At 50.4% G+C, this 14,456-nt stretch overlaps 1 protein-coding gene across 1 annotated transcript in view; it reads right to left on the minus strand.

The window, feature by feature from the left end:
* Positions 1 to 14,456, minus strand: part of LOC131830044 (deleted in malignant brain tumors 1 protein-like) — a 76,644-nt gene that overhangs the window by 18,548 nt on the left and 43,640 nt on the right. Inside the window, exons 25-28 of the mRNA XM_059172439.1 lie at positions 12,724 to 12,877; positions 11,636 to 11,853; positions 10,541 to 10,852; positions 4,434 to 4,604 (exon numbers count right to left, since the gene is read on the minus strand). Of these exons, the coding sequence (XP_059028422.1) occupies positions 4,434 to 4,604; positions 10,541 to 10,852; positions 11,636 to 11,853; positions 12,724 to 12,877 (855 nt within the window). The remainder of the gene's footprint in view (positions 1 to 4,433; positions 4,605 to 10,540; positions 10,853 to 11,635; positions 11,854 to 12,723; positions 12,878 to 14,456) is intronic.

Here is a 14,456-nt window from a genome sequence, read left to right on the forward strand (position 1 = left end):
CACTGTACGCTTGCACTGGTGTGTGCTTGCACTGGTGTGAGCTTGCACTGGTATGTGCTTGCACTGGTGTGTGTGTGCCTGCACTGGTGTGTGCACTTGCACTGGTGTGTGTGCTTGCACTGATGTGTGCACTTGCACTGGTGTGTGTGCTGGCACTGGTGTATGCCACCCAATCTCCAGGACAAGCTTCCTCTTCCTGTTCTACAGATGAAGAAAGGAGGCTCTGGGAGGTAAGGACACTTGCCCACTGTCACCCAGTTGGTAAAGGCTAGAGCCAGAACACAAGCCAAGATTCTTGAGCTCCAAATTCTGTGATGCTATATTTCTACTTGGAAGGTTTCAGTGGTCAAAGAATTTTGAGAAACACTGGGTCAAAACAAGTGTTAAAAAGATCCTTTACTGCGGGACTTGTCAGAGACATTAATGGGCTAACAGGCAGAATCTTCAAGGGCAGGATATGGTATCCCCCTGACTTATTTAGTTATTTAAATTATTTTTTAAAATTTGCATATGACTGGGTTGGTGTACTGTATTGTGAAACATACACGGGAGATGTGGTACTCTATTATTTTCTGAAAATGCAGATTACAGGGATAGATTTGCCCATGATGCCCAAAGTCCTGCGTTGTTCCAAAAATGAACTCATTGAATTCCCAAATGTGTGAATCTGAAGGAGTCTTATGTCAGTATAATATGATCTCAGAGACCTGCAGGTGCACCAAGGGCCAAGGGCACACACTGGGCAAGTGATGTCCTCCACACAGAAGGGATGGAAGCTGTATCTGCCCAAGTTACCAAGCATTCGATGAATATGTGAGCACCTTATATTAGTTTGATATGAGCTCAATATTTAGTTTCTGGTGATGGATAAACTTTAACCCTAACCATATGCGGGACCATCTGGCCATCTGTAATTTCTATAAAGCAAGAATGAAAATAAAATTACCAGGCGAAGTGGTCATTTCTGCGGCTGGTGCTGAAACTGTAAAGCAAAACCAAAATCAAAGTAAGAGAAAATCCAAACAAAAATCCCACCCACCAACAGAAAATTTAGAAGCTACCTTTTAACTTGAAACATTTATGTCTCAGATGTACTAAAACTAGACACAAAAATGATGTCTGAAATGTGAAATTACAAATAAGAAAAGCCTCTTGGATGAGACCGAACGGGAGCTAGGGCTACGTGAAGGTGGAAGTGAGACGCATCTTTGGTCGTGGGGACGGTGTAATCACCCCGCATGGGTCAGGAAGGCTTTTTCTCTGATGCCGTGCGGAGCAAAGATTTCCTGGGGTTGCAGAGTATAGAAACCTTCCCAGTTCTGACCTTAGGTTTCCAACACTGATGTGCTCATTTTCAGTGACCTGCCTAGTTTATACCATAGCACCAATGTCTGAATAGGAAAGGAGAGTGGTTCCTCAACCTGATCAAGTACGTAATGACTCTGCATTCAATGTCACTATTGTGAGTGATCTACTATGGCTGACACACCTAAGGCATCCTGACCCCTCGCCCTGGTAAGGAAGCCTGATGAGGGCAGGATCGGCCCCTGCGGTGCTCACTTCTGTGTCTTCCCATAGAGTTGCGCCTGGTGCAGGGAAAGAGCTCGGGAACTATCTGTTAAGTAAATGGATGCATTCGCTGAATCTCTTTATTCTTGTCTTTGCTCTACAAAATTAAGAGTAGCTGGGCAGTGGGTATTTTCATTTCATCTTATCTGCTTTTGTAGTCATACTGGTTTGGCAGCCTGAAATAATGCGTACATGGGTTGAATTGGAAAAAAAAAAAAAAAAAGAGGAAGGGAAGCCATCTCAAACCAGGGGCCCCCAGGAAATAGGTGATGCTTTCACAAAGGGCCCAGGTGGGAGGGACTTGGTCTTGTTCATGGAACTCCCCAAAGCAGCACTACAAAGTCAGTTTTCGGCTCAAAACATAATTTTAAGCCAAAGACTAGGAAGAGCAGTTACCCCAGTGGGTGGATAACAGGGAATCTGGTAAATCTTTGAAGAGGGCAGAGACTGAGGGCTCCAAAGTGAACCCGTGAGTGTAGGCTCAAACGTTGGGTAAATCGGCTGATTAAGAGACGCTAACAAGGACCCAGAGGCTTCTGGGAACCAGAATGGACCATAGCAGGTGTCTGGAGGACCCCGAGGGGCCTGAGCTTCCGCATATTCATTTTCACGTCCCTCTTGCCTACCCCCAGGGCTGTGGCTCCGGCAATGTCAGGAGAAAGTCAAGAGTGAGTGCCTGAACCAAGGACTCCGGCATCCATGGTGGCCGCATGGCAAGCCCAGTGCCAGCACTGGCCTACTGTGGCCTCATTGCCCGGCCCTGCACATTGTCCAGGAGGACGCCCCCCACACCCTCCCTGGAGTGGCCATTCTCAGGGCTCCGATGCCCTCCTCACAGTCTGGCTGCCAACACACGACGTCGGTCGCATCGGTGGCCAGAGGTCATCCCACATGGTCACCCATGTGCCACTGTGGTGTATCTTCACAACGGCTCCTCCCACCGCCAACCTGATGGTGGGCAAGTCTGGGCAAGACTTGGGTTGTTACTGGAATGGGATTAGCTCTTCTGGCAAGTAATTTCTAATAGGACTTTTCCGCAATTTGTACCCTAGCCAACCCTGAAGTCCACTACTCTACCATCTCTTGCTTCCTTTTCCCAAGTCTCACAGGGAAAAGTTACATTATTGACCACAAATGCAGGGACTGGTTTTTCTGGGCGAGCTCTGATTTCAGATACTTGTTCCTTTGAAATAGGTTAATTGGGGGCACCTGGGTGGCTCAGTGGGTTAAGCCACTGCCTTCAGCTCGGGTCACGATCTCAGGGTCCTGGGATCGAGCCCCACATCGGGCTTTCTGCTCAGCGGGGAACCTGCTTCCTCCCTGCCTCTCTGCCTACTTGTGGTCTCTCTGTCAAAAAAATAAATAAAATCTTAAAAAAAAAAGAAATGGGATAATTTCAAGGGTAAGGATAGATACTGATTTTAGAACTGGGTCATTAAATTGCTAAGCAACAGCATAGAAATAGGTCAAAGTCAACTTTTCATGGTTTTCTTTAGTCAAAACTTGTACACTGGTTCTGGTACACCAGATTCACAGTTAGATAAATTTTAGAAGCAGAGACTAGACCAAGAGCCAGCCCTGCTTGCAGCCTCTTCCACAGTGTTGGGCCTGAACCCTCCTGTCATGGACATTCCTGGTTGTAGCCTCAGGGAATCCACTAGAAAGAGTCAATACTGGCAAGCCCCGAAACAAGCCGTAAAAGGATTACCGGCTGTAGGATTTGTTTCTGTTGGTTCTGGGACAGCTTCTGCAGCTGAAGGCACTTGCATTAGCGCAGCGCACACTTGCGAAACGATGGCAGACGCACCAGCTGAGTGGGTGTGTGAACCCACATCTGTGCCAACTGCCAGCTCAGAACGGACTGGCAGAGGCTACTGGATTTCTACCACCACCTTCCCCCCTGTTGGTGAGACCCTGGCTTATGGACACTAATCCAAAGGCTCTAGCGGAGCTTTTCCAGGGAGGAGCCATCCATAGCCACCTAGACCTGAAACTAACACAAATAGGACACATGAGCGTCTGATGACATTTTGACTCTGAGTCTCACAGAGAGATACCAAGACGTGTTGGGAGCACCAAAGGCTCCCTCTGCGGACTAAAAGAACTACCCAGTGACACAGGAGGCGAGAAGGATCCTCACCTTGTCTGCTTCTTCACCCGTCTGGGGACCTTGTCTCCCCCACCCTCTGAGAAGGGGGTGGCTCTGGGCCATGGGGTGGGGGTCATAGATGTTTGCTGCATGTCTCATTTAGTAGGAAAACGTAACCAAACAGGGTTTTTAAGTGTTCATTCAGCTTTTTTGAAATAAAAAATTGTCCCTAATGGTAAGAAAAGCCCTAGTTGGGCAACAGCAAATCAGGAGAGCGTTCCTATGAAGCTCTCTCTGAGAAATAGCTTCATGAGAAGTTTATGGGATCGACACATATCAGAAAATCATTCCTGGAAATTAAAAACCGTCTCAAGCAGGGGCTCAACTTCCCACTTCCCAGGCATGGTTTTGCTCCGAGGATCTTGGCTCTCCTAGGAGCAGGGGAACAGGCTGTGATATCCGACACACCTGAGACTAGTGTGACCAGTGTCCTGGGTTAGCCGAATCTGAGGGGGTTCCCGGGACAGGGGACTTCCAGCGCTACAATTGGGAAAATTCCAGGCAGATGGGACCAGCTGTTTTCATGACCTGGAAGCCCAAGGCTTTTGGGGTTGGCCTCCTGGCAGGTCCAGCTTTGCTGCTTAGGGCAGGAAGCCGGGCTGAGGGAGAGTTCAGGGACCTGAGCAGATGGCCCCAGCCTCTTCGTGGTGTCTGTAGTTATGGACCGACAGGCCAAGGTGGTGGCCCCACCCCAGGCTTCTCTCGTTGCCTGTACATTGTACAGTGTCTAGGAAGATGGGACCCAGGCTGCCACCAAACAGACTGCCCCTCTGGCCCACCAGGGCCTGGTTGCAGCCCAACTGCCGGCTCACCACCTGCACCGCAGACAGGCCCCAGAGGTGGTCACACACCGCCCCCCAGGGGCCATCGTAGAGGATCTCCACACCTGCACCACAGGAGGATCTGCAGGGGCCAAGGGCAGAGGGGCTGGAGAAGGTTCTCGCCACTCTCAATATTTGAGACAGCATTCCCAGCTAGAGAATTCTACCCCAGCCCCAGCCCTCTGGCCACTGGTTGCGCAGCCTGTGTCCACGGGGACACCATAGATGCAGAGGGGACCAAGGACTGTGTCTGGTTTCTGAAATTTAGCACCGTCTCTACAGTGGTTCACACTCACTGGGCCACTTCTTTATGGGAACCGGGGCCACATGGTGACCTTGTAGAAGACACACTTAAAAACAAACTTCTGCTTTCTTCCTGTCTGCAGTATCATTTGTCGTGTGGTTTCTCTACAAATTCAAAACCGTTCAGCAGAACGCTTGATGTTCAGACTTCTTATTTCTTACCCAGGTCTCGAAAAATGTTATGGAGCTCTCAGAACAAAATTAATTTCACCTTACTTGAATTTTAAAAAGGTTGAAGTATTTATTGGAGGTTGAGGGAGAAGGTTGGGGCTGGGAAACTGAGCAGAAGAGGGGGCATTGCTCCTACCAGAAGGTAAGATGGTGACTGGGTGAAACTTGCCCCTGAACCAAAAGCAGGTGAGGTTGGTTCTCATATTCTGAGCCCCAGAAGTGGATCTGGTTCCTGGGGTTCCCTTAGAGTAGGGCCCCCAAGAGCACTGTGTGGGTCAGGCTCTTCCTACAAGACGTCCAGTGAGGCCACTGAGGCAGGGTGGGTGGCTGGTTCTCCTTGGAAAAGTCCCCGCACGGGGACAACCCACCATCTCACCAGCTTTGATTCCCTACAGCCTCAGGGCCAGGAAAACTACATTGGCTACATTTCTGGGGGCTGCCAATGCCAGCCTAGGAAAAGAACTCACAAAATCTAAGAATGGAAAAGATACCTGTTGGATGGAAGACACGTGGCTGCTCCTCAGGAGCTGAAGAAGCTGCACATGGGGAAGAGAAAACATCATAAGGACACTCCAAACCATCCATGCAACTGCCTAGTTGTCTCAACAGCCTCTCCTTCCCATGCGTGGGTTTGCCTTTAAACAACCCCGTCCAGTGTAATCCAATGGTTAGCATGTAAAACGTGATGGTGGCTCACACATGTGTACAACTATTCTGGTGAGGAGTAAGACAATAAGAGAAATAAAGTGGATGTTGGGGTTGAGAGGGTATGGCTCTATCGGCCCAGAGGGCTTCTCAGGACCCAGAGTTCAGCCTTAACATCCAGAGGTCCAGGTGGTGTGGCAGAGTTGGGAAAGTCTGCCACCAGGACCACCTGCCCCCAGAGTCTCCTGCCTTCTCTGGCCTGTCACCCGCTCTGTGGATGAGCCCTATGTCGGCTCAGGAGCCGGGGTCTCAGTCCTGCTGGCACGCAGATCTCCTATACGGGAAGGATGACCTCAAGCTTGCCAACACCCCAAACAGCTTTTCCTCGGGGGCCAGAGGACGGCCCCATGGGAATGGGACACAGCTCCGGACCTTCGCCGTCTGGGAAAGGTCTGGAGTGAAGAGCATTGAAGGGTGGTGAGGGAGACCTAGGGTGGGCCCCCCGGCACTAGGTGGCTCGTCACCCATCGGCAGATAAAATGGGAGGGAACTCACGGATCCCCGGATGCCCAGCAGCTGCAGAATCTGCAGAGATAAGGAAAAATGGGGGGAGGGCTAATAATAGAAATGGGGTGAGGCACCTGGGGGTGTGGCCTGCTAAGCGTCCAACTCTGCTTTTCAGTCAGGTCAGGATCTCAGGGTCGTGAGATGCAGCCCCGGGTGAGATTCTTTCTCCCTCTGCCCCCTCCCAAATAACCAAATAAAGAGATAAATAAATAAATAAAAATCTTTTAAAAAATAACAAAAGCGAAAATGAATTTTGGGGACTTCATCAAGATTAAAAAGTAATAGAAATGAGGATGGTTGAGTGGCTTGAAAATCATGGTCTCGGTTCAAAAACAGCCCAACAAGCCTGTGTAAACAGTTGTTCTCATCTCCTGGGCTGTTCTGCTGGGGTTTTTACAGCCCGGCCTGAACCTCCGAGACAGTGATTCCGAGAGAATTTGCCTTAGGAACTAAAATCCCAGTGAAACACTTAACGTGTCGTACATTCACCGTGTGTCATATGCTTGACTAAGGCTTCATGTGGGATGACTCGTTTCATCCACCGAAACTTTATAAGTACCATTACTGATTATTTTACAGCGGATTAACCTTTGGAGTCCCTTGAGTGGCACGGGGCCTCCCATATCTGAAGCAGCTGGCAACCCTTCCGGAGTGAGAACAGGAACCTGTCCTGGATGCGGGGCAGCTTTAAGGCATGGAGATGTTTCCAGACTCCCCGTGCAGATTTCAGGCTCAGCCTAGGCTGACCGGCCCACGAGGGACCTGCCCTCCCCTGAGCAGAAGACACGAGCGTCCTGGTGGTGCCGCCGGTTGTGAGCGAGCCAGCGCCAGGAGGACACTGCCCCAGGGACGACTCGCTTCCCGCGCAGTTGACATTGTCTGGAAGGATGCTGCCTGACCCAGGGCAGACGCTGGCCCCCGGGAGCGTGGACACGGCCGGGCCACAGCCGAGCTGTCTGCAGACCACGTGGCATTGTCTAGGGACTGGCTGTCATCACACGCCGTGCCCCGGGTGTCAGCGTGGGCCTCACACCTGCCTGACCCATTCATCAGCCGCAGGCCTGGACCTCGGTGGACACTTCTAACGGCCACCAGAAGAGCCGGCACGTCTTGGAGAGTGTCTGCTGATCTTCGGTGACAACAGATCTGCTCCCCGCTTCACTTCGCCTCCCTGGTTTATTCTTTCTTGCCTTGGGTATGACTGCGCTTCTGCAGGTTACAGCTGCCTGCCACAACGTTTTGCTCCTTAGCCGGCGGCTCGGAGCTGCCTCCCTGTGAAGCTGCTTCGTGTCCTGCCCGGTGTGGGGCGAAGTGTTGGTTTCTGGCACTCACAGGGTTTGTTGGGTTTTTCCTGAGAAGCTAACGTGCACATACCACTTCGTGTGTGTGTGTGTGTGTGTGTGTGTGTGTGTGTGTGTGATATTCTCTGTGTGCCCATGCACATGCTGGTCATCTGACAACAATAGCTTTCCTCTGTGTTGTTCCCAGGGTCGCTGGGACAACACAACATGGGAACGTAGCACAGTGCTGGGAGCAACACAGCACAAGAGTGCGGACACTTTGGGGAGCGCACAGAACGGTCGTTCCTGGCTGCCCCTCATGCTCGAAGGGCAGGGCTGCAGAAGGGAACAGAGGTGGGCTGTGCTCAGAACACAGCCAGGGACAGCTCGTGGTGGGAGTCGGGCATGGGGAGATTTGGGCTGAGCGGGCCACCCTCAGCCCTCCAGACCCGTCCCCAGAAGTCAATATGCATCTCCTAGCTTCTTGCCACTCACTTGCCAACCACAGATTTTCCAGGCAAACCCTGATATCCTCAGCCCCCTCCGCTGGCAGCAGTTCCCTGCACGCCCGCCTCAGGCTGGGGGTGGGGCGGGGAGTGTTTCCAATGGCAACATTTTCTCCCACGGCCATCGCGCTGGAGCATTTCTGAGCTAAAACTCAAGTCAGCGAAGGCAAGTGAGGAGAGAGGAACAGCTTACCTGCTGATGTGGAAACTTTTGTCGGCTCCGGGAAAAATGCTAAGGGCAGAGTAAAACACAAAAGAACAGGATACCACATCTTACATGTCAAACCCATTTAACTCTCAGTGAACTGTCCGTGGGCCCTCTGCCTTGTGGGTCACGTACAGTTCCTGATTCTAGTTCAAGTCCCTTCCCTGGTCCTCGCTTAGTCGGGGGGCGCCCTGCCATCGCTCAGCTGGTATATGTACCAGCAGGACAAGCAACTGAGGCTCATTCTAGAAAATCAGAGCATGGTAGTTAATACTTTTTTTTTTTTTTTTTAAGCAGAGAGATTTTAAAGAAAACATTCCTTGTTTAGCCTAACCTACTCTGGTGTTTCCTTTGAAGGTGTGGGGGCATTTCTTTTTCCTAACTCCCCTGTATATTGTATTTTACTCTTGAAGACTCTGCCACAAACAGGGTGCTGACCTAATTTAAAATATGACAACCATTGAGCTGGTCACAGAGTCAGGGAAAGACCAAGTTGGGTGCACAGCTTCTTCATTCTTTGTCATTCTGTCAGGCAGAAAGTAGCACACACCAAGATGACTCCTTGCAGTGCTTGGAAGGTGGCCATTGCCTCTAAATAGTGTCCCCCTCCCCCCATGGCAGGCACTGCCCTGCCCATCCTACACAGAGAGAACGCTGTGTCCCAGTACGGCCTTAGGAGGCCTTAGCTCCTCCTCCTCATCCATATCTACAGGAGAAGGCACGAGGGGGTTCAGAGATTTATTCAAGATCCCACAGTTTGTAACTGATGAAGCCAGAATGGTAGATCCAGGGCCTTTGGCTTCCAAACCACTGTCGTACTGCCCACGATGACTTTGCCAAGATACGTTACAGTTACTCAATAAACCCTAATAGAAATTACCTGAAATTGGGTGACTTGTAGCAGCTGATGGTGTTGAGTAAGGCAGAGAGGCTAGGAGAGACATAGATCAAAAGGTGAGCTTATGTCATGTCCTTCCATTCTTCTCAAACCTGAGAGGTTGATCTACTTATTTGAAACAGAAAGGTCTGTCTCTTGTTCTGGGGAGAAACTGCACCCAATCTGGGCAGGGGAGATGGCCCTGAGTTGCCATGATTGCAAGCACTAGATGTCCTGGGTCACTGGTTCATTTTTGTCGAGCTGCTGGACATCACAGTGTCTTCCTCACCCCCAAACTGGCCACAGTGCTGGTTGCCTTATGTGGAGTTCCTAACTTTCCAGTTGGTTTGATTCTGTAATTCTTCCTGGATCTTGCCTCCCAGAGCAAGTGTCAGTTTGCAAAATGCAGAACTAGGTTTGTGTCAAGGACACACACTGGGAGCATCAGCACCTGGAGGGAGCCAAGGAGCCGCAGGCCAGGGTGAAGCTGAACTCTGTCCCCATCACTTCCCACCCACCTCGTGTGACTCTGTCCATGGTCCTGGTTCCACACCTCCCTGCTCCTTCGGCCCCCAGCCCTGTCCTCAGATGTCATATTCAGCTCATGACTTCCACTCCTGCTTTGCTTCAACACTGACTCTGCCCCTTGATGTCTCTCTTCTCCTCTCAGAAGCATCTAGGACCCCCACCCCTGCTTGCTCTTCTATCCTCTGGTCATTGTGGCCAGGTCTAGCTGATAAACAACTTTGCCGCTTCCCAGCCAGACCCAGAGAGAAGCAGAGATAAATGTGGGCTTTGGAATTCATTTGCAGAAACTCAACCGAGACAAAACTGAGGAATAACAGCGCTGGGCTGGGACCTGGGCTCCCAGCTCTGTGACTTTAAGAGCCATCTCTGTGTCACCTGGGCAACAAGGGGGATGAACCAAAGAGATGTTTCCCAGAGGCATGACTCATCACTGGTGGGACGTGAGATAATTTGAGATGGTGCATCTTCTAGTTTAAGAGTTATATATTTATAAAGCATTATAATTTAAAATTTTAAGTTGAGTTCCATTCTGATGAAGGATATTTTCAAATATGCATGAGCATGAATTGATTACATTAGAGAGACCATTGTTTGTTTTAATTTTTTTTTAACATTTTAACATTGTTTTATTGCCACAGTGTCTATTGGTATGTATTGTCTGTTTACGGTAAGTGATCCTGGCTGTCCACGTATGGGGGGAATATAGAACTTCCTTTAGAATGATTTCATGTAAGTGAAAGAAGAGTCCATGAGAAAGAAAGTATTGGGGAAAGTGCTGTGGGTGGTGGACGGACAGAAGCCATGCAGGAGTGTCGGAATGGGGAAAGCTTGGGAAACAGCGACATTAAGATTCCTTCCTGCTCTGAGTGCAGTTGGGAACACCATTCCGCCCACCCACCTGGGTCAGAATCAGACCCACCTGAGCAGACAACGCCGGCATCTTCGTGGTGGCCACAGTTGTGGGAGAACCAGCCATGGTGCAGGCACTGCCACAGCCTGGCTTCTGTCCCTCTACACTCCACGTCGTCCAGGGCAATGGGGCCCAGGCCTTGGCGGAAATGTGCCCTGCTGGGGGCCGACACCGCCCTGCCACAGGACAGCTGCCCACACACCACCTGGGCGTCACGCAGGTCCCAGCTGTCATCACACACTGTCCCCCAAGTGCCATTGTAGTGCAGCTCCACGCGGCCCTCGCACCGGTGGCTGCCGCCGGCCAGCCTGAGGGCCAGATCTGGGAAAGGAGACATGCCTCGGTCATGCTCTGGACACCCTACCTTTGCTCCTGCCTTTGAGGAAGGGCCTGGGCATTTCCTGGGAGTTGACCAGCTTTCGAGGGCTCTCTGCTCCGACGTGGGGAGAGAGCCACTGAGGGTTAACGTGGGCCAAGGATACTTGGGTTTGAGCTCTCACATCTGTGTGATTTTTTTAAAAGATTTTATTTATTTTTTTGACAGAGAGAAAGAGATCACAAGTAGGCAGAGAGAGAGGGCAGAGAAAGCAGGCTCCCTGTTGAGCAGAGACCCAGGACCCTGGGACCATGACCTGAGCCAAAGGCAGAGGCTTTAACCCACTGAGCCAACCAGGTACCCTCTGTATGATTTTCTGAAGGCTGTTTTTTAAAGCTTTTCCCTTAGACAGGATTGTCTACCTGACAGAGGCGAAAGGAGCCCCCTGAAAGGGCAGTGTGGGGTGGGCAGCACCACGTGTACTGACCCTGGTTGTGGCCACTCTTGGTGGGCAGCACCGGAAGCAGGTGTAGAGACGACACATGTGTGTGGAATGAAACAGGTCCCAAGGCAGCGTCAGGTGCGAGCCCTGCCCACTACCTTGTGCTGGGAGATGAGAGTGGATGTGTTGTTCCATAGCCCACAAGTGGGTCTTCAATTACTTCGCCCAGTCAGACCTCGGGGGTAAATGAGGGAGCGGGAGTCCCCTGGCCATCCCTGGTGTCCTGTCCAAGTTGGCCACCCGCCCTCGCCTGCCACCAGGCAGGGAAAATGACCAAAGGACTTACCAGTATTGATCTCGTCTTGCACAATGGACTCATAGGATGCATGAAAGCCCATGTTGGTGACGATTGCGTCGCTGTGGAAGACCACCGTCAAGCGATTTGAGGAGGAGGTGAATGTCGGGGTTGTACCAGAACAGAACCTCCCCAGAGAAAAAGATTCACTCTGCGGGCCGTCAAAGACTTCAACGAAGTCGTACGGACAGCCGTAGAAGTTCTCCAATCTGTGAAGGAACAACATCACTCAGAATCCATCTGCTGGGGCTTTTCTTCCCCCAGCACTGCACAGAGGGGTTCAGGAAAGGATGGTTCTGGAAGACCAGCTGAGACCCACATCGTTTCACACGGTTGGAGGGAAGTATGACCCTGCTGACAGGCAGTACGTATCTTCCTGTTTATAAAAACCCCCCACTTTGGAAATCTCCATGAAATTGCATTTCCTGAGCACGCATGATAAACACAGAGACCAGAATTTAAGTGGTATGGACAGGTGTTTGGTAAAAAGTAAAATTTCTCCCACCCCTGACTGGTGGGAGAAGCCAGAGGGCTGGCTTCATTCTGCTTCTAAGAAGCAGTTACTATAAAGTTTCTTTTCAGATAGAGTCTAAGCCCAGATGTCAGTCGCGGCCCTGTTGTCCAAGGCTTTCTTGCAGACCATTCCATGGCCATATACCCCTAGTGTGTGGTGGACCCAAATGTGTTTAGCAATCCCCTACTGATGGCAATTAGATCGTTTCCAATCTAGTGCTCCTATAAGAACATCGCCATGATTACCCTCAGCACATGAGACTATCAGTGGACTCATCTTCTGGAACTGGAACTGCAGCATTAAGACTTTTGCCTTTAAAGTTTCGATCAATGCCACCCAATGGGCCTCTAACGCCTTCGTTGCTTTGGAGAATGAACTGTGGAAGGTGGCTCTTTTCTATTTGTCTGTTCGTTTGTTTCTTGGTGGGGCTAGGGGCAGTGGGTAGGATAATTATGTTTATTTTTTATTTATATTTTATTTTATGTTTTTTTTTTATTGTGTTATGTGAGTCACCATACAATAACTGTGTTGACAAAACAGAGCAAAGTGGGAGACAGTTACTCACTTCACCACTTCAAATGTGAGCTTGATATGAACCCTGGCGTCCACGTGGATGTCCCAGGCACACACCACATTTATAGGGTATTTCTTAGGATACCAAGGGCTGGAGAAGGAGCCCGAATTATTTGTGAGCAAACCGCCACAGTGGAAGTTTTCATCTGCAAGAAAGGGCAAAGAGACCCCATCAGGAGGAGGCGCTGACCCGTGCTGGTGTTTTCTGAGGGGTCAGAGGGCACGGGGAGGAGGAGCGAGGGGCGTTTACTCCAGGGCTGGTTTGCCTGATAAGAGAAAAGTTGGTTTGGGGGACCCCTCTGAGGTTCTGACGCTGTTCTCCATCAGATAAGAGGGTTACACCAGTCCCTTCGAGCTTACAGGGCTTCGTGAGGAGGAATGACACCGCCATAGGATTGGCAGGGCTTTCTGGACCTAGATGCCCAGACAGAGCTGAGTGCGTGTTTTCGTGGAAAATCACAAGGACAATGTGAGCCTAAAGCATCCTTTCTCAGGGCGCGTCACTGGCTGGTTGTGTTGGAAGATGCCTTGTATTATACATATCAATCCCAGCTGACGTCAGACACCCACGTCCCCTAAAACATCCCTTTTATGGCTGAAATACTGGGTTTGGTGCGAAATTTAAATTAAAGGCTCCTTGGTGTTGCAGCTTCTCACATATAAGAGGAAGAGACCACCATCTAGCGGCCGGAAGGGTTACACTGACGATAAGGCACATCTAAAACCTTGAGAAGGGTTTACCTAAAGTTGACGCACCTGCAGCAGGACCATCACCAGCGGAGTCTGTGAAAACACACAGAGGAAGAATGATACGTGAGCCAGGATTTTTATCCAGGATATTCCTCAAAAATACTGACACTCAAAGCTGTGGCTGCTCTGGGCAGAGGTGGCTGTCTCTTTAAGAGCTGGGCCGTCTGCACACTACGGTGCGGATGGGAGAGGTTGGATCCAGCTCCTTGAGGGCTGGCCTGGGGTTCTCATTTCCTTGCTCTCCTCCGCAGCATCTGTGGTGTGATCATCCCTGTGAGCAGCTAGCCCTCTATCACAGCAGCAGCCGACTCACCGTAGCCCTGGGGCCCACGTATGACATTGCTGGTGAACCTGAATGCTGACCACCAACCCCCACCCGCCCTCTCCCAGCCAGTGCCATCAATAGGTCAACATCAGTGGGCTGTGTTGCTCTGATTCCTGAGCAAAAGAAGGTTTATGCTGTCACCTGTGCTCGGATTACAGGATTAACCAGTAACCAGGGTCACAGGCATCACTCAGAGACCTGGCAGCAGTTGAAATGTACACAAGAGCGACTGTACCTTTTGGTCCTACTTTTGGATTCCCATCGACACCTACTCAAAATCCGAAAGAAAGAAAGAGTAAGACATGTGGTTCTTACATGAGTAAGAGTAAGTCATGTGGTTCACAAAAGAAAATCAGGGTTTTTTGTTTGTTTGTTTTGTTTTTTTTTTTAAGGATCAAACACATTCTTTGTGGGCAGTTGGGAATGTAGTACCAAACCCGTCAATGCTGCTTAAGGATTGGCAGCCAGGTCAGGGGCACACTCTGCTTTTCAGCCTCATGATTTTTCATCTAATTGCCGGAGATACTGAAACTGAAAGCAAATAAAAAAATATGGTATTTCTTTCCTTTTGCTCAGTTGTGGGGCTGGAGGACATTGAGTACCCGAGCCAAGCTCAGTCTTCCCTCCAGTATCTTGGAGACGATACTGAA

Source organism: Mustela lutreola, chromosome 4 (assembly GCF_030435805.1).
Source record: "Mustela lutreola isolate mMusLut2 chromosome 4, mMusLut2.pri, whole genome shotgun sequence".
Taxonomy (NCBI): Eukaryota; Metazoa; Chordata; class Mammalia; order Carnivora; family Mustelidae; genus Mustela; species Mustela lutreola.